The following is a 23356-nucleotide window of genomic DNA, read 5'->3' on the forward strand; positions in this document are numbered from 1 at the left end:
GAGGGAGGGATGTCTGGGGAGAAGGTGGGTGCCTCCTGAGCCCTTATGGCTAGGAAGATTCAGAACTGAATCTGTTGTGTATTCTGTACTTCCAGACTCCTGTGTATCGGCTACTCCAGCCTATCTCCACCCCTCCGAGCAAGACCTCTATGAGCAGCAGTACAGGATTCCCAGGGCTTTTGATTGTAGCTGACACCATTTTAATAAGCCAGGCATTGTTTCAGATGGTGTTTTACATGTGTTTATTCATTATACCCATAACAAAGCCTACGAAGCAGATGCCATTAGGGGATGATTACCCTTTATAAAGGCTCTGTAGCAAGTAGCATCTTGGGAGCGCTGGAGAGAAATGCTAACAGGAATAATCCCGTATTCCAAGCCAGGTGGGAATCTGGATTGGTCTTTGATTTCTTGTTTTGACTAAATTCTCGGAGCCTTCTCTTCATTGAAGATCTCTATGATTCTTTTATCAAAAATAAATAATCCTATCCCAAATAAAACCTCTTACCTTGCCAAAAGGCAAAATGAGTCCCAGCAAGTACCACTTAATAAATAGGGATCCCAGGGGAGGGAGGATATCAAGGGCCAGGGGATGCAGGTGGTGAGGCACTGGGGCTGAGCCAGCCCCGAGCTCTGCTGACATTGTGGGGCTTTTTGGGTTTGAGTGTGGTGAAAGGTAGTTCAGGAGACGCAGAGCTAGGATCCTCTGAAGGCCGGGCCAAGCCCAAGGCGGCTAAGCGTTGGGCAGGTGGAGTAGAAAAGTAGGCCTTCTGCTCTTCTGAGTAGCGCTCCTGTGGTGTCACAGCATCCCGGTATGTCCAGTCACGCCAATGGAAGTTAAAGCCTTCAAGCAAGGTGATTCGGTCAGCTCTTGTAGGTACACAGTCCAGGGGCTTTGTGGGTGGCAAACCTGGCACCTCTATTCCTGGCAGCAGCACCACTCCTCTGATGGCAAACCAGCCCCCATATCGGGGGTGCATGCACACGCCTGATATGTGCTGAGAGTAAAGAAAAGCAAGGTCACGGAGGTCACCCTGACACTAAGTCCAACTACCATCATTGCAGACTAGGCTTGTGCAATTCTCAAAGGACACTGATAACCACATCTGAACCTCTCTTGTAGCTGGGCTCCCCCATTTCCTCTCCTGGACAACCCTTTTCATGAGCTTACTCTGGCCATGAGGAAGGAAAAGTTCCTTAAACTGAGCATCAACTTCCCAGTCACACCACTGGTCTCCTAATCACTGCTCTGCCCCCCTCCATCCTGCAACCAGATTTTAAGAACATCACCAGGTTCTCTGACCTGATCTGTTCCCAGGCAGACCCCAGAAAGCATGTGGGGTCAGGCTCCTGACCAGGACACATCTTTCCCTGGTATTGTGTCTGCCAAATCCTTTACCCAGGTGGAAGAATGTCAGAGTTGGTATCTTGAGGGGCTTTCACCATTTTCTCCCAGTCCCTACTCATTCACACTTGCCCTCTGACCTGGTCGCCCCAGGGGTCAGCCTCCACATCCTTTCGTTGGTAGTAGTAAGCAGCCCCTGCCACATGGGCTGCAGTCTGGGCCAGAATCTTGGGGCGCCGATTGGGGTGTACCTCATAGTCAGCGATGACTTCGATTTGCAACTCTGGGAGGTTCTGGGATAGAGATGGAAGCTCATTTCAGCATGAAAGGAATCAGGACCTTGCCCCAGAGAGTTCTAGTTTGTGTTAACAAGGTCCTGTCCTCAGAAATCATTTGAAGGGAAAACATGACCTTAAACTTGGGGGGGTGATGCGGGAGTCCACTGTGAAGAAAATGATGTTGTGTCCAGGAGGGCCCATGTTTGAAGGGAAATAAGGTCTTGCTCAGAAGGTTCTATGGTGAGGGGCTGGGGTGCCTAGGTGGTGCAGTTGGTTGAGTGTCAGACTCTTGGTTTCAGCTCAGGTTTCAGGGCCAGGAGACTGAACCATGTGTGTCAGGCTCCACTCTCAGCACAGAGTCTGCTTAAGACTCTCTCTCCCTCTGCCTCTTCCCCCTGCACTCTCTCTAAAATAAATCTTTAGAAAAAAATTTATTATGAGGGGTGACTGGTCTCTGCCTTCCAGAGTCCCAGTGTGGAGGAAGACCTGGCCCAGCTTTAGGGAGATCCAATGTATATGTGTTTTATGTGTACATGTTTGTGGTGGGGAAATACTGTTCTGTCCTTAAAAGGCCCCGAAGACAGCAAAACTTCCAGTCTAGGGCAAAGACAGGTGAGAGATGCTTAGGGGATGCTGGGCTTATTCCTATTTCACTTGGAGGCTAAGGGAAGTCTGGTTTGAGGTTCATATAATTAATTGCCCATCAGAGTAGGGTGAGTGAGATTGATTCTAGACCTGAGGGGCTGCTAGAAGAAGGTAGCTGAAACTGGGGTAAGATAAAGCAGAATGGGGAGGGATCACAATGTCAGGGATGGCTTTAGGATATCCTTCTATCTGGGAAGTGGCTCTTGGCTCTACATAGGTCTAATCCTGCATTGAGCTTAGAGCAGTTGGAAGCAGCTACAGGTTTGGAAGCTGGGGGAATATATGAGCCTTGCTCACCTCTCTAATGCGGCCCAAGTGGTAGGCCACACACTGGTCCACAGGGTCAGTCAGTCGTTGGAGGTGGCGGCTCTGCAGGAAGGGTTTGAGGGCCCGGTCAAACATGGCAGGTGTGCTGAGTACCAGGAAGGCCAGGGTAGGTCCTGGCAGGGGTAGGTGGAAGGTTGGAGGCAGAAGTGCATTATACCATGCCACCTGGAACAGAGAAAATTCAGGCCACACAGGAGGGCCAATTCAGGCCTTTGCTAGGCCCATACCTCATCCTAGCATTCAAGGCCTCATACATCTTGCCTCAGTCTCCATCTCACTTATTTGGTCAATGGATTTGTATTGATGCTGCATGATGTGTATTTATGGGGGACTTCTCCATGAGGGAATTTGACAGGGAATTTGGAATAGAGAGGCAGAGAATTCATGAACAACTAAGAACCAAAAGAAATTGTACTATGATTAGTGCAATGACAGGGCCAGATGAGGGTCCTGTGAAATTAGAAAAGGTTTCCTGGAAGCTGTTTTGAAGGCTAGGAAGGAATCTGACAGACTGATGTGGGGAGGGAGAATCCGTTATATATTACAAATAAAGGTCACAGCATTAACAAAGACATGCAAAAAAGACATATTTGGGGGGCGCCTGGGTGGCTCAGTTGTTAAGCGTCTGCCTTCGGCTCGGGTCATGATCCCAGGGTCCTGGGATCGAGCTCCACATCAGGCTCCTCCGCTGGGAGCCTGCCTCTTCCTCTCCCACTCCCCCTGCTTGTGTTCCCTCTCTTGCTGGCTGGCTCTCTGTCAAATAAATAAATAAATAAATAAAATCTTAAAAAAAAAAAAGGCATATTTAGAAAACAGCAAATTGTCCAGTTTGATAGAAGTGAAGGGTTTGTAAAGGGGAGCACGAGAGGGGTGAAGAGATCAGTAGGCATGCGATTATGACAGGCCTAGAATACCAATTTAAGGAATATCGGTCTAATTTGGTGACAAGGAGCTAGCCACTGAAGATTTAAGGGGTAAACTGACATGATCAGTTTTAGAAAGAGATCTGGCTGCAGTGTGGAGGATGGATTGCATGCAGAATGATAGCAAGCAGGTTACTGCAGTAATCCAAGTGGGGAATACTGGTCTGGACCAGAGCATGGAGGGGTTGGAAGGAAGGGAATGGATTTGGGAGATTCAGGTGACAGATTCCTAAAGGTCTTGGTGTCTGACTGGATGTGGGGGAGGGAAAGGGTGAGAAGTAGGAGCCAAGGATGACTGACTCTGTTCAGTACAATAATTGCCATTACCCACCCAGGTCTACCTGACCCAACAGACAGTCATTCTCACTTTCTCCATACCTGCCATCCACCACTACCACCACACCTTTACTCAAGCTGTTCCTGATATTTGGGATGTACATAATCCTCTTTACTTCTTTTCACATGTAGCCCAACTCCATTTTTTCTGGTTAGTCCTTCTTAAGCTAGACCCAACCTACCTCTTCCTCTCTGTTCTTTTCCAGCACTGCTGTGGGCCACTCAGTGGAAGGGGTGGGAGTGGGATGTATCTTAAGCATCAGGCAAAGGGCTCAAGCTGAGTTGATTTAGCTTTGTCCAAGCATACAGCTCAGTACAGGGGGCACTGGATAAGGGGGAAATGGATCTATGTAAACAAGGGTAGGTGGTGGTGCCAGACTTCTGTGTCAGGCAAGTGCACAGTTTCTGTATCCAGCCCAGCGCTGGTGACTGGCGACATCATGAATTATCCTTCTGTGGTAGATGGAACAAACCAGCCAATTGTTTGTTCAACAACTGGAATGACCTTCCCTCTTCAGATGGCCTAAATGTTAGCTACGCAAGCCTTTCAGGCCTTGCCCTATCTTAATTCCTTCAGGAAGCTTCTAAAGTGACTGCTGGGATCACTTTCTTCCTCTGAATTATGGAGGTGGCAGAGCCACAAGCTTACTGGATTATGTTTCTCCCATTCATCAATACGGCATTATATGGGGGTAAAAGGACAAACATGCGACCGTTTCTCTACTTCTTTAACCAAGTCCCCGTTGACACCCTGTCCCGGTAGGTCAGAGGCATCTGGCGCTAGAGGAGCTCGGGAAGGACCAGAAGACTCTCGGGCTCCACGCCGGTAGCACCCAGGCCAATCATACACCTCGCCCAGCACCGCAGAAGGGATGAACCAACCTGAAAGGGGTAAACCTCGAAACCAAAAGGGCACAACGTGTCCTCGATCTTCTGCTTCAGTTCTGCGACTTGCGTCTCCATAGCGCGCACTACCCACAGAGCTTGCTGGGGAATGGAGTCTCAAGTATAACCTGGTCCGTTAAGTTTCAAGGTAGCTTGGACTCCATTTCCCAAGAACTACTACGACCAGCGGAGGGATAGCGTTGGCTCGGTGCAATGCATCTTGGGATATGTAGTTCACTTGCTCCTTGAGGACAACGACTACAGAATCCTAAAGCCTCAGTTTCCCGGCAAGCTTCACGGTGAGGGTTTGAATGTTCTTGTCGCTCCCAGGGAAACGTAGTTCGGCCTCCTTCATCGCCGGTTGTCTCCGCGAGAGACGAACTCAGTTTCCCAAGTGGCTCTGCGGCTGCAAGTTCGAAGTCAGACTTTCCGGGTCTGTAAGGAGGCTTTGAACCGGTTGGCGGCTGTAGTCGCTGGCACAGGTTCGGCGTGATGACGCCTGTGTCTTGGATCTGGAGAGGTCTCGACCAAGATTCCGCGCTCTCAACTCCCACCTGATAGCGGCGTGTCAGAGTATCTCGCTTTTCCCCCTACTTTCCCCAAGCGTTGTTCCCCTGAGTAGTCCCAGTTTTGGCTTGATACTGCATCCCTACCTTTAGTATTACATCCCCGATCCCCACTCGCTATCTGACGTGTGGCTTTACTGGGCTGTGCTTCGGGTATTCCGAGCTAGGAGAGCAAGGACACACGACGGCAGGAGGCGGCCTCGCGGAAGGTTATGAGTAGGAGCCTGAGCTGGTCTGAGCACCTCGACGCACTTCTCAATGCTACTGACGGAAATGTGGCCAGGATTAAGGTGAGGGGGCGCCTAAGGTCCCCCATTTGGAGTTTTGGGTTTAGGGACACACAGAGCTTATTGGCTTGTGCACTTGTTTCTTTTGTAGCAGCGGCTGTATCCTCTTGGAGTCTCCACAGCAGGTAAGTGTTGCCCCTTTTCTACCCTCCAGCCTTTTCTCTTTCCAGTGCCTGTACCATCCACTATTCCTTCCAAATTCCAACTGTTTTCTTTCCTGAGCAAACATCTGTTTCCCCCCCAAAAATAAGCCTCACAATTGTCCCTTACTTATTCCTTCAACAGGAGACCTGGCTGGGACCTGGATTTCCCCTCATCACTTGCCTCCACAGTCTCGAGTCCAAACTCGACAACCTTGGGCTCGAGAGACTCCCTTTGTTTCAGAGAGGCTGAGTTGGGCTGAGGCCCATAGCACAACTTCTCTCCGGGATGAAGTTACTATTCTCCGATCCCAGCTTCAATCCCAGGCTCAGGTAAAGCGTGGACTTCTAGGTTTGTATGTGTGGTGTTTGTGTGAGATGAGGGTATCAGGGGTTGGGGAAGCCCTTTACACAGTAGCTCATGTGGTTTTCCTTGCCTGGGTAGGTGACTGAGGCACTAAGGCAGGCTGTGCAGGGGCTGCTGGAAGAGCGAGAGCAGCAGAAGTACCAGATCTCTGCCCTGGAAGGTATCTGGCCAGTTCTTTTTTTTCATACACATAGCTCATTATGTATGCACGTGATTTTGTTACACACCTGTGCACTTGCTTGTGTCTTGATTTGCAAGTGAAATGTCTAGGCTCATGTGTAAAGCTCTCAGAAGGGCTGACGCTCAACTTGTCCCACTACAGCATCACTGAGGTTGCTTCAGGGGGGCCCAGAGCGGAGGGCCCTCCTCTTGGAGCAACGCCTGGAGGGGCTGAGAAGGGAACTGCAGGGCCTTCGAAGCCAGGTGCAGGAACAGGCCCAAGCCCAAATACAAACAGAACCACGAAAGTGCAGTGCTTCTAGTGGCCTTCACCAAGAGCTGCAGAATGAGTATGTGATGGGCAAGTTCTCTCCTTCTTCAGGCCTCTAACTCCTGGTAGTGTCCTCTGGGCTTCTTGATTGTCTTTAGGATGACACTGCTGTCATCTGTGCAGGCGGCAACTCCTGTGGGAGGAGTCAGAAATTCTTCGGGAGGAGCTGAAGCTGCTGCGGGACCAGCTGAGTGAGTAAAAGATTGGGGGTGGGTACGAATTCACCTGTTCTCTTTTCTGGAGAGTCTTTTTGCTATCCCAGTAAGTGGCCGTAGCCCTGCTTGCTTGAGCTGCTCAGAATTCTGGCCAAGTGTTTTGTCTTGCCTCCATGGTGTGAGTCTGGTCTCCCCAGTCAGCTTGGAAGCTTCCCAATAGCTACACGCGAATGCTCTGTCTCAGTTTTCAGCACCGGGCTGGGCACAAGGTAGGGAGGGGAAAGGAAAAAAGTTGGAGAATAGGCTCCCTTATATTTTTCTCTCATCTGAAGGCCAGCACCAGGAGCTGCTGCTGAAACAGATGGCTGAAGGACACAGCTGGAAGGTAGGACTAGGATCAGACCTATCTCTTCATATCTCCCAGTGGAGGCCCCTTCCTTTTTTTTCTATTCTTTTCTGCAGGCAGCCCAGGATACTCTTTTCCACCCCTATCTCTTTCTCTCTTCCCGGTGCGGACTCTACCTCCCTCCAAAGCTCTTCTTCTCAAGCCCCCTTCTCCAGGTTGAGAAACTGCCAATGGTGGGGAGGGGGATTCCTCCTGGAGAGGGAGAGGTTTGGTCCTACCTGGGTTTGTGGTCTGGCAGATGTTGGAGCAGCTGCAAAGTGGCCAGGAGGGCAAGGGTTATACCCTGGAGGCTGCCAGGACAGAGGCACAGGATGCCCGGCATGAGCACAACGTCCACAGGTCAGGGGATGTGGGTGCTTGTGGCAGTGGAAGGGATTTGTCTGACGCCAGGCATTGGGGACCAAAGTTCAGCTGTCATAGATTTTTTAAAAAAATTTATTTATTTGAGGGAGAAAGAGAGAGAGTGAGCAGGGGAAAGGGCAAAGGGAGAGGGAGAGAGAGAATCTCAAGCAGACTTTGTGCTGAGTGCAGAGCCTAGTATGTGGCTCAGTCCCACAGCCCTGAGATCGTGACCTGAGCTGAAATCAAGAGTCGGACACTCAACTGACTGAGCCATTCAGGGGCCCCCCAACTATGTTAGATTTGACGTGGGTTGGTAGGGGTGGTATGAGTATCTGGGTTACAGCCCATAAAGGTACTACTGGGCATTCTTTACTTGATACAGGGTCATTGAGGTATCTTTATATGTTCAGAGGATGAAGAGGGAGGAGACTGGAGTCCTGGCCTCAGGATGGAGGACAGTTCTGTGCTGGGAGGGTCCCCTTGTCCCACAGTCACCATCTCTGCCTCTGATTCTGTTCCCCTTTCCAGGACCTCTCACATCTTCCAATCTAAGCTCCCTGTGGCTGCCACCTTCGCCACGTCTCTTTCTTCATCTAGCTTTGAAGTCTTCCGGACAGTAACAGCGGCTGGGAACTTTAAGGAAGCTAGGTGGGGGTAAGGGCAGGGGTCTCAGGTCTGGGTGAGGCTGAATCTGAATGGTGTGTGGGTGTCTGCTGCCTAATTGTTTGGCACTGGGTAGAATGGAGTCTCTACCTCTTTTTTTGTGAATCCATCATCCTTTGTTATTACTTATCCCAAGTTAGGCCTCTATGTTCCTCCCCATCAGACAGGCCCAGGGCTTAGTTCTGTGCGTATCACAGTGCTTACTGATGGTTTGTTTTCTCTTCCTTTTCTCTCCTCTTAGATCTCCAGAGGAGCACACTTTCTAAACTGGAGCCCAGCAGCTTACAGCTCTAGGCCCAGAGCCTTGAGCAGGAGAACCTCTTATTTAAGGGCCTCACAATGTTCCTGAGTGACTGTAAGGACTTGTAAGAGTAGTTTTGCTCACCTTTCCCTCCAAGGCCCTGTTTCTGGGTCCCCTGCCCCTCCTCTCTTGATCTAGCTGGTATCTGCCCTCCTTACTGAGGCTTGTCACTGCCTGCCCATCCCTGTCCACCAACTGCAATAAAATGTTTTAACCCTCCCTAATGTCTTCGGTGAATCAGCACCTATGTGGGATAGACTCAACTGTATCTTTTCTTCCTCTTGTTACTTGACTGCTTCCTGCCATCTCTCTCTCTGAAATTCAAGTTCATAGATATTTATAGCTGTACCTTCCGGTACAAGCCCTGTGCTCAGTGGAACTTGGAAAGAGATGGGAGCTCCCATTCTGGTGGGTAGAATGAGGTCGAACAGTGCTCTGGGGCAGTATTGCTGTGGGGATGCAGAGGAGAGTGAGGCATTCAGTTAGGCCCTGGACCTGAGTGGTAGGAGGCTTCCTCTCCTCATCTCCAGCTTCTGCCTCTTAAGGCTTACTCCAGTTCCACTGCACCTCCTCATCTTCAGCAGCCCAGCCCAGCCCAGCTTGCATTTCTGTAGCAGTTTCCTGGTCTCTTTTCTTTCAGTTTCTGCCTCTAATGCAGTGTCTTTTAGAATTTTTTGACTGTGACATCCAGTAAGAAATACAGTTTACATTGTGGTAAATATACATTATATATTTATTAAATGATACATATGTATATGTTTGCTAAATGAAACAAATTTCATGATTTATTCATTTTTAAAGAAATTTTATTTATTAGAGAGAGAGAGTGTGCACGAGCACAGAGGGAGAGGGAGAAGCAGACCTCCTGCTGAGCAGGGAGCCTGATGCGGGACTGGGTCCCAGGACGCTGGGATCATGACCCGAGCGGAAGGCAGATGCTTAACCGACTGAGCCACCCAGGAGCCCCCAAATTTCATGATTTACTACACATTGTATCACTAGGAGTGATGTACTCTGATATTTCCTGTTATATTAAAAAAAAATAGGCCTTGTGGATTGGTTTTAATCCTTCCATCACTTGGTTGCTCCCTGGGAAGTATATCTTTCTATGTAGACTAAGGGCAGCTTTAGTTTCACCTTACCTGGATTTTGTATTCTAGACAATGCAGTCCAAGATTTCTTTAGAACTAGCAGCATCCCACTAAGATCTCATGAGGGCTCTTCCACTGCTAAATATAGACAAAGGATAATGCCATTTATCCACCAGGTGGATATTTATTGAGCATAATACATACCAACCTCATATGTATTTGCCCTCAGCTAAGATGTGCAGTGGGCTCATAAGGGTCCCAATTCTTAGCTCCATCTAGCTGGGAAGAGGAGACAATTATGTGAAATAAAACCATAATAAAAGGCTGAAATGAGTAGGTAGGAATTACTTCCTGTTATGGGGTATATTTAAGGCCTTGGCCTGACTAGCAGACAGGTCATGAAGGGTGGACCTTTGACACCTGAATAGCTGTAAGGCATTCCTTGGTTCTTTCCCCTCAGCATTAAGGAGATTGCTTAGGGGCACCTGGGTGGTTCAGTCAGGCAAGCGTCCGACTCTCGATCTCCTGATCTCAGGATCATGGGATTAAGCGGGGAGTCTGCTTAAGCTTCTCTCCCTCTCCCTCCCCGCCCCACAATCTCAGAAGAGATTGCTGAGAGTGAAATGGTAGAGATCAGACTTGGGTCACACAGAACTTGCTCATCTTCCTACTCAAGGTACAAATAATCCCTGTCTTTTACGTCTTTCACTGGGCAAATGATACATCTAGTATGATGGCATTATTCAATTCTACTTGGTACAAGTGCTGTACTTATTTATCAACTACTTTGCATCAGGCTTTGTGGGAGACAGGTTTGCAAGGGTGCCAGGGCTCTAACAGAAAAATTCAATAGCAATGTAGAACAATGGTATTTGAACTGTCACCAGGTGGCAGCACAGCATGTATTGCCAGAAGAATGATACAGAAAAGGCTTTGGGCCAACGGTACTGGGCTGGGGTGATTTCTTTTCTCCTTTTGGAGATACTGTGGGCTACCAATTAATCTAACTAAAACAGTATCCTGTTAAGGCTATTCTGCTCAAGAGCCTTTGACAGCTCTCACAGCATAAAAAACAAAGGACAAATTAGGCATTTAAGCCCAATCATGTTTAACCTCCATCCCTATCTCCTAGCACATCTTTTGTTTAAAATTTTTTTATTTAAGTGTAGTTGACATACAATGTTACGTTAGTTTCAGGTGTGCAACATAGTGATTGGACAAGTTTAAAGTTTATACATTATGGTATGTTCACCACAAGTGTAGCTACCATCTGTCATCACACAATGCTAATATAATATCGACGATATTCCTTATGCTGTGCCTTTTATTCTCATGACTTATTCATTCCATAACTGAAAGCCTGTATTTACCACTCCCCTTCACCCATTTTATCCCTGTCCTTTCCAGCAACTATCAGTTAGTTCTCTGTATTTTCAGGTCTGGTTATGCTTTTTGTTTGTTTATTCATTCATAGTTTTTTAGATTCCACATATAAATGAAATCATACACACGTTTCTTAAACTTTATTGCCACCGGAATGCACACCACCTATACTCCTATGTAAATCCCACTCATCTGTCAAGACCCTTCCAGTAGGAGGCAAATAAAAAGATGTCTGAAAGGAGGTCTCTAATCCAAGGGAGTACTGGTGCAGGAAGGCCCATACTCCAGCGTTTCTTTGCCTGCTCTAGCCCTGGAAGCCTTAGCCCTGTTCCAATCTGCTCAGGCGTGAGATTATGAGTACCTCAAGTCCAGGTATATGGAAAGCATGAGGAAGGAAATATGTGCATGTCGAACAGTTGAATAGAATTCTTGTTCCCTACGCAGCTCTTTCAAAATCTTCAGTTTTCAAGCCAGCTCAAGTGTTCTCTCCTCCAAGAAGCCTTCACCGAATCGAATCTCAGTCTAGATGAATAGTTGCCTCAGCATTTTAACCCTACCCATTACTCTTCCTATCTCAAGTAGGTAATAATAGTTTATGTATCAGTTTTTCCACTATACTGAGGTCCTGCAGGACTTTGCGTTCATATAGCTTTTCTTTATTCAGGTAGTCCTTAACTTAGCTATACCCTTCCCCAACCGAAAAGCCGCGTCAGTCGAATCCATTTTCTGTTGGTTTTTTTAATTACCAATGATTGTTTCCTCTCGTGTTTACTGTCTTCCCTCTCCGCTGGAGGCTTCGAGACTTGGGTTTCCCCCAGGTGTATTCCCTCCTCCTTGGTTCCGCCTTCCCAACACACCGCCTCTTCTGTTTTTAACCTCCTCTTCCTTCGTATTGGTTCTCTTCGTCTTCCAGAGTTGGCGCCTAGGGCTGTTGATTGGCTTTCCCGGACGCCTATTGAGTCCACCCTCATACCACGTGGCATTCCTAATGCTAATTGGGTAATTCCACTAGCTCGTTTATCAAAGATTGACGATTCATTGGCTGCTCGGAGGCTTGAGGAGGGGGGGCGTGCTCACCTTAAGCCCCGCCCCAGTCCCCCTGCCAGGCTGGGCAGGCGTTTCAGTCGCTCGCGGCCGCCGACCTCAGCAGAGGTTTAGCTCCCTTTTCTGGCTCGCCGTTGAGATCATCCTCCTGGCCCCGCCAGACAGACGGGGGGAACGGTCCCGACTGCGGGGCCATGGCAGTAGCCTCCTCGTCCTTCGCTGCCGCTAGTTCCGCCGAGTCGCCGGCTTCTGCGGGAGGGACCCCCACCACCTCCGCAGGCTAAGAGCCTCTGCCGCCTCCGAGCTGCGAGGGCTACTATGCTCCCACTTTGCTGCTGCCTCCGCCTCCCGCCCGCGCAGGCACCCCTCTGGCTGCTCAGTCCCGCCTCAGGTAACGCCAAGAGAGCGTATAGGGCACAAACCCGGGGCGCCCCGGCCCGCCCGCGCGGCTCCTACACCGCGGCGGTTCCGGAGCATTGGCGCTAGGGTCTCTCAGCACCGACAGGACCCCTTCGCTTCCCAAGGTCCTCCTCTGAGTGGCCCACTCCTCGACTCCTTTCCCTTCCCTTCTCACTTTCCTCAGGGTCCCGGCGTAGCCCCCACCCCTACCCTCGCTTCCTCGCCTCAGAGGCCCCGAACCCATTAGAAGTTCCTTCGTATCAGGGACCTGGTCCTTGACTCTTCTCAGGGACTTTTCTCACTTCAGAGCCTCAGGAAGCCCTCATTTTGTCGGAGAACTCTTGTTTCGGATAGCTCCAACTCCCTCGTCGCTCAGAGATCTGGACTCCCTCACTTTACTTCCCTCAAACATACTTTCTTCCCTGCCATTTTTCCCCTTCTATGTTAGAAAGTACTCTGCCCCCACCCTCACCCCGCCCCAAGACACTACCGCCTTCCTCTCTTTCCTCCTGTCATCCTTATTTTCCCCATCCTTCCTTTTCCTCCTTCTTTTTTTTTTTTTTTAAAGATTTTATTTATTTATTTGACAGAGATAGAGAAGCCAGCGAGAGAGGGAACACAAGCAGGAGGAGTGGGAGAGGAAGAAGCAGGCTCATAGCGGAGGAGCCCGATGTGGGGCTCGATCCCATAACGCCGGGATCACGCCCTGAGCCGAAGGCAGACGCTTACCCGCTGTGCCACCCAGGCGCCCCCCTTTTCCTCCTTCTGCCTTGTACCCTTCACTTGGAAGACTCTGGACTAAGCCAGTATTTAGATTTAGCTAGAAATGAAACCCATGTTTGTCTGATTTAAAGCCCTTTCCGTTTATAATTCTGAGAAAACCTTGCTGAAGAATTTGGACTTTATTCTCTAGGTATGGGGAGACACTGAAGGTTTTGTAAGCAGGAGATTGGTATGATTGATTATCTCTGTTGAGCATGTAGAGGAAGAACTGAAAGTGAAGACAGTGTTGAGGCAGGAAACCGGTGTGCTAATCCAGGTCAGAGGGGATGAACTGAAATAGTGGTAGAAAAACAAAGAGGATGACACGCACTTCCAGGAGGTTTCAATTCCATGAGGTTTCCAGAGTTGAGAGGGTTAGTGGGAGGTTTCTGACTTCGTTGGTGGGGTGCATTGATAGTGTTAATTGTAATAGGGAACATAAAGAAGCAGTTTTGAGGGAAGGTAATGAATTTCGTTTTGGACATGTTTAATTTGAGGTGTTTTCCAGATATCACTGTGCTTTGCTGGAAATTTGGGTCTGAAAATTGGGAGAGAGGTTGAAACTGAATACATAAACTCGAGGGTCAACAGAGAATATAACAGGGATATTTGACGACTTAGTATGGGATGGTAATACTGAAAGAAGAGAAGAAAAGGACTATGGACCAGAAGGAACACCATTATTTGAAGGGTAATAGACACTGAGAAAGAGAGGTTAAAGGAATGGGGCAAGAATAAGAACAGAATAGCATTAAAATAGAGACTAAAGGAAGAAGGGTTTCAAGATGGGAGGGATGACCATCACTGTCAGGTGCTGCAAAGCTCAAATAGAATGATGATTAGAAAGAAACCACTGAATTTAGCAATTAGAAAGGAGATCACTTGTTTCCTCTGAAAGACACTTTGAATTGTGCAATGGTGGCAATGGATCAGGATGGATTGAGGAACAAATGGGAGGCAGTGAGTAAAATTACTCTTTCAGCAAGTGTGGTTGTGAAAGAGAGCTGATGGTAACATCTTTATTGAGAATATACTCTATATGTGAGGTACTGTAAAGATGCTTTATAGATTACAGCAGCCTTGTGGTTTCAGTATCTGTATTCCTCTTTTACAACGGGGAAGACTGTAGGTAGGAATTTAAACTTTCCACTATGGCACATGTGGGTTTTTTTTGTTTTTGTTTTTGTTTTAAGTATGAGTGAAAGAGTTTTGTAGATTGAGGGGGAATATTTACCTAGGAAGTATGTTGAGTATTTCATTCTATTTTTTTTAAAGGTTTATTTGAGAGAGAGAGAGAGAGAGAGAGAGAGAGCTTGAGCAGGGCCCCAGGGCGTTTCATTCTTTGATCGTAAAAGGATAGAAGTTAAGGTGGGTAAGGTATGTTGTGGTAGAAGGAAAAGAAGGTGGGGTAGTTTGACAGATGGTCTTATTTTCTTGATGTGATTAGTTATCTGTAGAGAAGTCAGTTATTTCTGGAGACTGAAGGAACTATGGTCACTATTAGGGCCATGGAAATCTTCAATGGAAAATGAAAATAGATTAAGGATAAAAAAAAAAAAATTGCTGAGCCCTTTGAGGGCCCAGTAGCATGGATTTTACACTTTCTCTGGAGCCAAGGGTGGGAGTGCAGAAAAGATGGTCGGATTGATCCAGAATTGGAATATATAAGAAAGGAAGATAAAATGGAGACTGACTTTACAATGCTAGTGATAGTGTGGGAGTTATGGTGGAGTCTGAGAGTCCAAGCTGGGGTTTTAAGAAGTAAAACCTTCAGAGGGGCCAGTGTACTTGGAGCATAAGGAGACAATCAGAAATGTGGTTGAAGACCAGGTTCTTTAAGAAATACAGAATGGGAAGGGTGCCTTGCTGGCTCAGTCAGAGGAGGAGTGTGCGGCTCTTGGGGTTGTGAGTTCGAGCCACACAATTTGGGTAGAGATTCCTAAAAAAAATAAATAAATATTAATAATAAAGAAATATAGAATGGGATAGCTGAGAGTTCATATTTCAAGATCGAAACAAAACAAAACAGCAGGGTATAGGGGTGCCTGGGTGGCCCAGTCAGTTAAGCATCTGCCTTCAGCTCAGGTCATGATCTCAGGGTCCTGGGATCGAGCTCTGCATCGGGCTCCCTGCTCAGCAGAGAGCCTGCTTCTCCCTCTCTCTCTGCAGCTCCCCCTATGTGTGCTCTCTCTCTCTCCGTCAAATAAATAAATAAAATCTTTAAAAAGAAACCCCCAAACAGGATGTAACTGTTATAGTGCTGTTGAAGGGGAATGGAAGTACAGGTTATTGAAGTAGTGGGAGGTTACGGGACTGTGAAGTATGAGTATGTCTTTGGTATAGATGTCATAATTGCCTAGTATGATAGCAGGAAATGGAACAGAGGAGATATTGGCTTCTATAGGTGGGGCTGCTCAGAACTGAGGGACCCAGTATTGAATTGGAGGTTCCTTGTTATTTGTTAGAAAGTAGTACTAGGGGACTCCTAGGTGGCTCAGTTGGTTAGGTGCCTGCCTCTGGCTTGGGTCATGATCCCAGGGACTTGGGATCGAGTCCTGCATCAGGCTCCCCCTCTTGTGCTCTCTTGCTCTCTCTCTTTCTGACAAAAAAATAAATAAAACCTTAAAAAAAAAAAAGTAGTACTAGGTGATACAGATGTTTGTGTGAATTAATGGCAAGTTCCTGTGCCCTGGATCTATGATATCTTATTCTGTCATACAGATGTGTATTTGGGATGGTCTCAAAAATCTTTTGAGATTTGGTATATGGCGGGCCTATTTAATTCTGTTTAAAAGTGTTTATGTTGGGAGACTAAGCTTGGGACTCTCTACCCCAGAACCCCCAATAACATTTTGTGCTTATGTTAATTTTTTTTTTTTATTAAAGACTTTATTTATTTATTTGTCTGAGAGAGATTGCATGCACAAGCAGGTGGAGTGGCAGGCAGAGGGAGAAGCAGGCTCCCTACTGAGCAAGGTGCCCGATGTGGGACTCGATCGGAGGACACTGGGATCATGACCTGAGTTGAAGGGAGGTGCTTAATTGGCTGAGCCACCTGGGCATCTCTGTGCTTATGTTAATCGTAAAAGGAAAATTACATATTTACACGTACTCATTCCCTGGCTTACTTAGAGTAGAAAGCTGACATGATTTAATGTTTTTTCTCCCTATGTGAAAGTGTTTATAGATACATTCTTAGTGTTGTACACTTCATTGTTCAGCAAAATGAACTTTGTGTTGGAATTTGAAATCTATGATAAGGGCCTTTATGAGGATTTCATCTCCTTCCAGTAAATGAAGCCCGATTATTACAATGTACAGTGTGGGTGATGCTGAATGTTTTGGACCAACCAACAATGGGTATTATACTATTTTCCAAGTCATCATATGGAGATGACTTCAGTGTGGTCTCATTATTATTTTTGCTGAGCACTGAGAGTTGGTGGTTGTTTCAGTTAGAGGCCTATTTGTCATAATTAAAAAAAATTATTTTAATTGCTTTTTTAAAAAAGATTTTATTTATTTGACAGAGAGAGAGAAAGCGAGAAAGCACAAGCAGGGAGAGTGGTAGAGTGAGAGGGAGAGGGAGAAGCAGACTCCCCGCTGAGTAGGGAGCCCTACGCAGGACTTGATCCCGGGACTCCGAGATGGTGACCTGAGAGATGGTGACCTGAGCCGAAGGCAGGCACTAAACTGACTGAGCCACCCCGGCGCCCCTCTTTTTTTTTTTTTTTTCTAAGATTCTGTTTATTAGGGCGCCTGGGTGGCTCAGTTGGTTAAGCATTGGACTCGTGATTTTGGCTCAGGTTATGATCTCGGGGTCGTGGGATTGAGCCCTGTGTAGAGCTCTATGCTGGGTGTGGAGCTTGCTTAAGATTCTCCCTTTCCGGCTCCCTCTGCCCCTCCATGCTCTCTCTCTCTCAAATAAATAAATAAATCTTTATTTAAAAAAAAAAGATTCTCTTTATTTGAGAGAGAGAGCGTGTGCGAGAACGTGCGCTGAGGGAGGGGTAGAGGGAGAGGGAGAAGCAGATTCCCTGCTGAGCAGGAAGCTTGAGGTGGGCTTGATCCCAGGACCCTGGGATCATGACCTGAGCCTAAGGCAGGTGCTTAGCTGACTGACCCACTCAGGCACCCCAGAAAGTGGAATTTCTAAGTCAAAGGATATATGCATTTGTAACTATGAAATTTTGCCAAATTGCTTTCCTTAGAGGTTGTTCTAATATACATTGCCTGTTCACTCACCAACATTAGCTGTATCATAGCTAATAGTTATAAGGTGCTAACTATGTGCCAGATACTATTCATACTGCTTCATTTAATCTTACTAATATCCTTTTGAGATAGGTACTATTATTAGCTCTATTTTTTCAGGTGAATAAATTGAGGAAGAGAATTTAAGAGACTTGCCCAAATCATACAGGTACTATGGCAGATATTCAAACTAAGCGCTCTGGCTCTAGGATCAGCTTTGTTAATATTATGCTTTGCTGTTATCAAAGTTGAATTTTTGCCAGTCTGATAGAGAAAAATGGTACCTCAGAGTAGTTTTAAGTTTTAAAAAATTATGTTAAAGTTAAGCATCTTTTTATGTTGTTTGAGTTATTCATATTTCATTTTCTGTTTAAATTCTTATTTGTTGTCATAGGTCTCTTTTCTATTAATTTCTGTGTCTCTCTTTATTAAACATACGTACATACACACATGTATACTTTATATAGTTTATATGTATGTGATAGATTTTTTTCCTGTGGTATCTATTATGTGTTACAAATATTTTCCCATTTTGATATTTGTCTTCTGACGTCTTTTATTTTATTCCCATGAAAAACTCTTAGATTTAGGTGTATTTTTATGTTGACAAATTTTTCTTTTTTATGTAGAGAAATTTCTTAATCTTTCCTTTCATGGCTTTTGAATTTTGAGTCATAGTTAGAAAAGCCTTCTCCATTTTAATCCTTCACTTTTTATCTATCCCGTGGGAACAAGAAAAGAGAATTATTTTGAAGGTCAAAGTACTTTGTGAACTATAAACTATAAGTCATTATACAGATGAAATATGGTGTTACTTATTAATTTGTCTTCTGAATAAATTGTATAGGGGCTGTCATCTCTTCTGCATTAAGTGGAATACAATGACATAATTTTCTTTCTGCAGTGTGGAAGACTGGTGGTATTGATGTTGTGGTCAGTGTTTTCCTTGGACAATTTGCATGGGATCTTTTTCAAAAGTAGGCACTATGGAAATCCTGAAGTAGTTTTTGCATACTTTAGTTTTGTTCTTTGTATTAGAATTCTTTTTTTAAATGAATTTTATTTTTTAAGCTTTTTTTTTTTTTTTAAGATTTTATTTATTAGAGAGAAAGAGAGCAAGTGAGCATGAGTTGGGGGAGGGGCAAAGGGCGAGGGCGAAGCAGGGAGCCTGATGCGGAACTGGATCCCAGACTCCAGGATCATGACCTGAGCTGAAGGCAGCCGCTCATCCAACTGAGATATCCAGGTCCCCCTATATTAGAATTCTATAATTAGGGGCGCCTGGGTGGCACAGCGGTTAAGCGTCTGCCTTCGGCTCAGGGCGTGATCCCGGCGTTATGGGATCGAGCCCCACATCAGGCTCCTCTGCTAGGAGCCTGCTTCTTCCTCTCCCACTCCCCTGCTGTATTCCCTCTCTCGCTGGCTGTCTCTATCTCTGTCAAATAAATAAATAAAATCTTAAAAAAAAAAAGAATTCTATAATTAGAATCTGATTAAAAGTTCTCAAATTGTTTTGCTTTCAGATTAGCTATGATACACAAATTTATACATTATTTACCATGGGTATTGTATTTCTGCTGATTGGTAGGAATTTGTAATTTGGGAGGACCCCTCATGTGTGTGTGTATGTGTGTGTGATTATAAAATTAATGCATTTTCATTAAGGTAGAATAGGGAAATAGAGGTGATTTTAAAGGAAAAGATATGGGGAGCCTGGGTGGCTCAGTCGTTAAGCGTCTGCCTTCGGCTCAGGGCATAATCCTGGAGTTCTGGGATCGAGCCCCACATCTGGCTCCTCAGCTGAGAGCCTGCTTCTTCCTCTCCCACTCCCCCTGCTTGTGTTCCCTCTCTCGCTGCCTGTCTCTCTCTCTGTCAAATAAATAAATAAAATCTTAAAAAAAAATAAAGGAAAAGATATAAATTATTCACGTCTTCCTTAGATTGTAAAAGTAAATGGCCAATTTTAACATTTTGGATGTATCCTCTCGGAATTCTTTTTGTGCTTTTCGTGTTTATGTCTGTATTCTCATCACCAGCTCTCTAGGGCTTGGCATAGTGCCTGGCCCCTAGTAGGTACTAAATAAATGTTGACTGAGTGAATGAAAAAATGAATATGCTTTTACATAGAAAGTATGGAATTTGAATGGCCTATTTATTTTCTTTTTTTCTCTACTGTAAATTTTGATTCATATAGTAGTATTGAAATTTGTATGCCACAGTTCATTTGGAGGCGGGTATGTTTGAGTCTAAACCCTAATGGAGCTCATAGTCCAAAGAAAGAGACGGATAAACAATTGAAATACTGTGTAATTACTGTAATAGAGATTTGTGCAGGGCATTATCAAAGCGCACACACACACACACACACACACACACACGGAGACTGAGGGGTCAGAGGACACTTCCCACGTGAGATGATTACTGAGAAAGCTATATAGAAGAGGTCAGGAAGAACATACCAGGGAGAAAGAATATTACCTGTATAGGCATTGAAGTGTGAGCAGAGCTCTACAAGTAGTTCTCTATGTCTGGAGTAGATTTTGTTTGTGGAAAGGAGTAGAGAGAGATGAGGCTAGAGATGAGGGTTGAGGCCAAATAAGAAAGAGCCCTTGTATCACAAACGAAGAGTTGTCAGAAGTTTACTCCCCTTGGAGAATAGACTGGACAGATGCAAGAGTGGAGATAGGAAGAAGACCAAGAAGACATTAATTGAGTATAACAGCTAGAATGAGGTGAATATCACTTCAGCTGAGATAGGAAGGGAAAGCTACACTTGAAAGGTGGGTTAAGTCTGGGGTATGATTAGGCCAGTTTCAGTAGAGCATAGTCTTTAAAAGCCAGACTAAGGGGGGGCACCTGGGTGGCTCAGTTGGTTGGGCACCTGCCTTCAGCTCAGGTCATGATCTCAGGGTCCTGGGATGAAGCCCCCTGTCGGGCTCCCTATTCAGCTGGGAGTCGGCTTCTCCCTCTGCCCCTCCCCCCACTCATGCTCCCTCTCCCTCTCTCTCTCACTCCTCAAATAAACGAATGAATAAAATCTTAATTTTAATCACTGACTATTCGATTTTTACATTCTTTGCTCTTCTCTCTCCCCATTTCACATATATCATAAATTTTATCTCATATGGTCTAAGCTACTATTGTAGGAGGGATGAAAAGATAGTTTTTTTTTTTTTTTGAAAAGATAGTTTTTAGTTCTACCTTTTTATCTTCATTTTTGAAATAAAAGTGATGCATGATCATTGTAAGAAACGACCATTCTGAATGTATTCCATAAAAAGAGTGTCTCTTTAATCACTTCCTCCACCAAGATGACAGTTTAGTGTATATATTCCTCTAAATTGTTTTCTAAGCATATACTCATTTAACTCTCATAATAACCCAGTGAGATATAGTTAATATTTATCTCTATTTTATAGATAAGAGGATATAATGCTCCCTGTTACACTAAAAAAAAAAAAAATCCCACTATTCATTCTATTTTGCAACTTGCTGTTATCGCTTAACAGTGAAACTTGGACATCTTTCCATGTTAGTATATGTAGAATTGACCTCATTCTTTTAATGACTATATAATATTAAATTATATAGATATACTATACTTTATTTAAGCTGTTCCTATTGATGGACATTTGGATTATCTGTGGTTTTATCCTGTTACTGATAATGGCAGTGTGTAAGTTAATATTTTTGTAATATATCTTTGTGTGGTTATAGCTGTCATTTTTAATGGGTATAAAATATTCCCTTTGGTGGAAATAATACACTCGAGAAAGAAACAAGCTTAAATAAAAATATTTGGGGGGAATATTTTTTTAAAAGATTTTACTTATTTATCTGACAGAGGTAGAGAGGGAGAGCATGAGCAGTGGGAGGGGCAGAGGCAGAGGGAGAAGCAGGCTCCCCACTGAGCAGGGAGCCTGATGTGAGGCTCCATCCCAGGACCCCAGGGTCATGACCTGAGCGGAAAGCAGATGGGCAACGAACTGAGCCACCCAGGCATCCAGGAACATTTTTTGATAATACTTCATGTTATTAATTTTGTTTTCCCTTTTATCAGATTCCTCCTTTGACCTTCATAATGTAAACTACAAAATAACCTACCCTAACCCCAGAACTAACTTCCTCTTTCCTCTTCATTGCTTTCTTTCCCACAGTATCAGAAATAGCCTTCTAACTCACTTTATCAGACGAGATGAGTTGGGATGCCTGGGTGGCTCAGTCAGTTAAGCATTTGCCTTTGGCTGGGGTCATGATCCCAGGGTCTTGGGATTGAGTCCTGCATGGGGCTCCTTGCTCAGCATGGAGTCTGATTCTCCCTCTGCCTGCCGCTCTCCCTGCTTGTTCTCTCTCTCTCTGACAAATAAATAAAATCTTAAAAAGGGGGGTGGCGCCTGGGTGGCTCAGTCATTAAGCATCTGCCTTTGGCTTGGGGCATGATCCCAGGGTACTGGAATTGAGCCCTGCCTTGGGCTCCCTGCTCAGCAGGAGGGCTGCTTCTCCCTCTCCCACTCCCCCTGCTTGCGTTCCCTCTCTCACTTTCTCTCTCTGTCCAAAAAATAAATATAATCTTAAAAAAAAAGTTGCCTATCTGACCTAAGTGGTCATGTTCAGGTCTTCTTAAAATAGGAACAACAAAAAAAGGAACATTTATCAAAAGAGATATTATCCTGGAAATTCGCACATCCCCCTAGTACTTTAGCATTTCAGCTTATTTGAATGGGGCCTGATATCAGTTTACCTTGTGTCAAGTTTCATGTTCCAGCTTACAAAGTTATAGATACATTTAGTTTGCTTAGAAGATCAGAAACTATGTTCTTTTTTTTTTTTTTTTAAGATTTTTTTTATTTATTCGACAGAGATAGAGACAGCCAGTGAGAGAGGGAACACAAGCAAGGGGAGTGGGAGAGGAAGAAGCAGGCTCATGGCGGAAGAGCCTGATGTGGGGCTCGATCCCAGAATGCCGGGATCACGCCCTGAGCCAAAGGCAGATGCTTAACTGCTGTGCCACCCAGGCACCCCAGAAACTATGTTCTTTATATCCAGATTATGGGAAATAATAGTCCTATGCAATTTTGTCCTAGTTAGATTATGTATTTAACATTGTGTACATTTTTTGCTTTTGTGTTTTAGCAAGGCTTTGACAGTTTGGATAGTAATTAAGGCTAAACTTTAAAAAAAGGTAGCCAGGGAGATCTTGATGCCATGTTCCACAGGAAACCTGAAAGACTTTGTGTATTTGCCCCGGGGAAGATTTGGTTAACTGAAAAGCTATCATAAAGAAGAAAAAAATAGTCTTAATTTGTTGTATACTTGCAGCATTCAGAACTAGGATTAAGGGTGGAACAGGGAAGGGAGAGGAAAGGGAATTCACATTTATTAAATGCTTACTGTGTGACAGGCACCTTGCCTGGCACTTCATATATGCATTTTTATCCTTTAACTCTTTAGTATGTTCTCATTTAATTCTCATAACTAAATGAGATATAGTTAATCTCTATTTTATAGATAAGGGCAGAATTTAAATAACATGTCCAAGATCATTAAACTACTAATTGCAATCAGAATTTTTAAAACTTGTACCATTTATTTTAGTCATACACATATATTTTAAATATATAATAATATATTATTTTAGAAAAATCACTTTTTTCCTGCTGTCATTTCATGAAATTTTATGCCTTTACATGCTCTTTCAACTTCAGTATCTTTGCCATCACTAGATCCTTTTTTAATTATCTAATACAGTTCACCATCATCTGCTATTCCATCTAAACCATTTGAGAGATAGCAGTTTTTGAATATATATAGCTGCTTTATTAGAAATTGTATTCCAAGCAATAAGTACTCATTCACACAACATAAAAGCAGTTGGTTTTTACATTTCTAGTGTTGGTATTTGTGATACCTGTGCTGTACAGACCTACCTTGGAGATATTACAGGTTTATTCCATTCTGCAATAAAGT

At 45.0% G+C, this 23356-nt stretch overlaps 3 protein-coding genes across 8 annotated transcripts in view; 2 read left to right on the forward strand and 1 right to left on the reverse strand.

The window, feature by feature from the left end:
* Window positions 1-225: 225 nt before the first annotated feature.
* On the reverse strand, window positions 226-4958 carry MMACHC (metabolism of cobalamin associated C). Of its 3 annotated transcripts, none has more exons than XM_008699286.2 (4): window positions 4737-4890; window positions 2566-2760; window positions 1486-1638; window positions 226-998 (listed from the first exon to the last, which is right to left on the reverse strand). In XM_008699286.2, the coding sequence occupies exons 1-4, from the start codon at window positions 4815-4817 to the stop codon at window positions 579-581; spliced, it is 849 nt and encodes a 282-aa protein (XP_008697508.1). In that variant the 5' UTR covers window positions 4818-4890; the 3' UTR covers window positions 226-578. The 3 variants fall into 3 exon arrangements, with proteins under 3 accessions (XP_008697508.1, XP_008697509.1, XP_008697510.1); XM_008699287.2 differs by lacking the exon at window positions 4737-4890 and adding an exon at window positions 4037-4179; XM_008699288.2 differs by lacking the exon at window positions 1486-1638 and having other exon boundaries at window positions 4737-4958.
* Window positions 4959-5166: 208 nt separating this feature from the next.
* CCDC163 (coiled-coil domain containing 163) lies at window positions 5167-8675 on the forward strand. 4 transcript variants are annotated; one of them, XM_040627355.1, is made up of 10 exons: window positions 5167-5595; window positions 5687-5717; window positions 5878-6065; window positions 6178-6259; window positions 6422-6608; window positions 6713-6780; window positions 7077-7129; window positions 7389-7489; window positions 8021-8146; window positions 8397-8675. In XM_040627355.1, exons 1-10 carry the CDS (start codon window positions 5518-5520, stop codon window positions 8419-8421), a joined length of 939 nt encoding a protein of 312 aa, XP_040483289.1. In that variant the 5' UTR covers window positions 5167-5517; the 3' UTR covers window positions 8422-8675. The 4 variants fall into 4 exon arrangements, with proteins under 4 accessions (XP_040483289.1, XP_008697511.1, XP_008697512.1 ...); XM_008699289.2 differs by having other exon boundaries at window positions 5172-5595; window positions 5684-5717; XM_008699290.2 differs by having other exon boundaries at window positions 5173-5595; window positions 5684-5717; window positions 8021-8140.
* Window positions 8676-12020: 3345 nt separating this feature from the next.
* Window positions 12021-23356, forward strand: part of TESK2 (testis associated actin remodelling kinase 2) — a 126921-nt gene continuing 115585 nt past the window's right edge. Inside the window, exon 1 of the mRNA XM_008699292.2 lies at window positions 12021-12365. The gene's annotated coding sequence lies outside the window, so the exon portion shown is untranslated. The remainder of the gene's footprint in view (window positions 12366-23356) is intronic.

This window comes from Ursus maritimus, unplaced genomic scaffold (genome assembly GCF_017311325.1).
Source record: "Ursus maritimus isolate PB19 unplaced genomic scaffold, ASM1731132v1 scaffold_12, whole genome shotgun sequence".
Taxonomy (NCBI): Eukaryota; Metazoa; Chordata; class Mammalia; order Carnivora; family Ursidae; genus Ursus; species Ursus maritimus.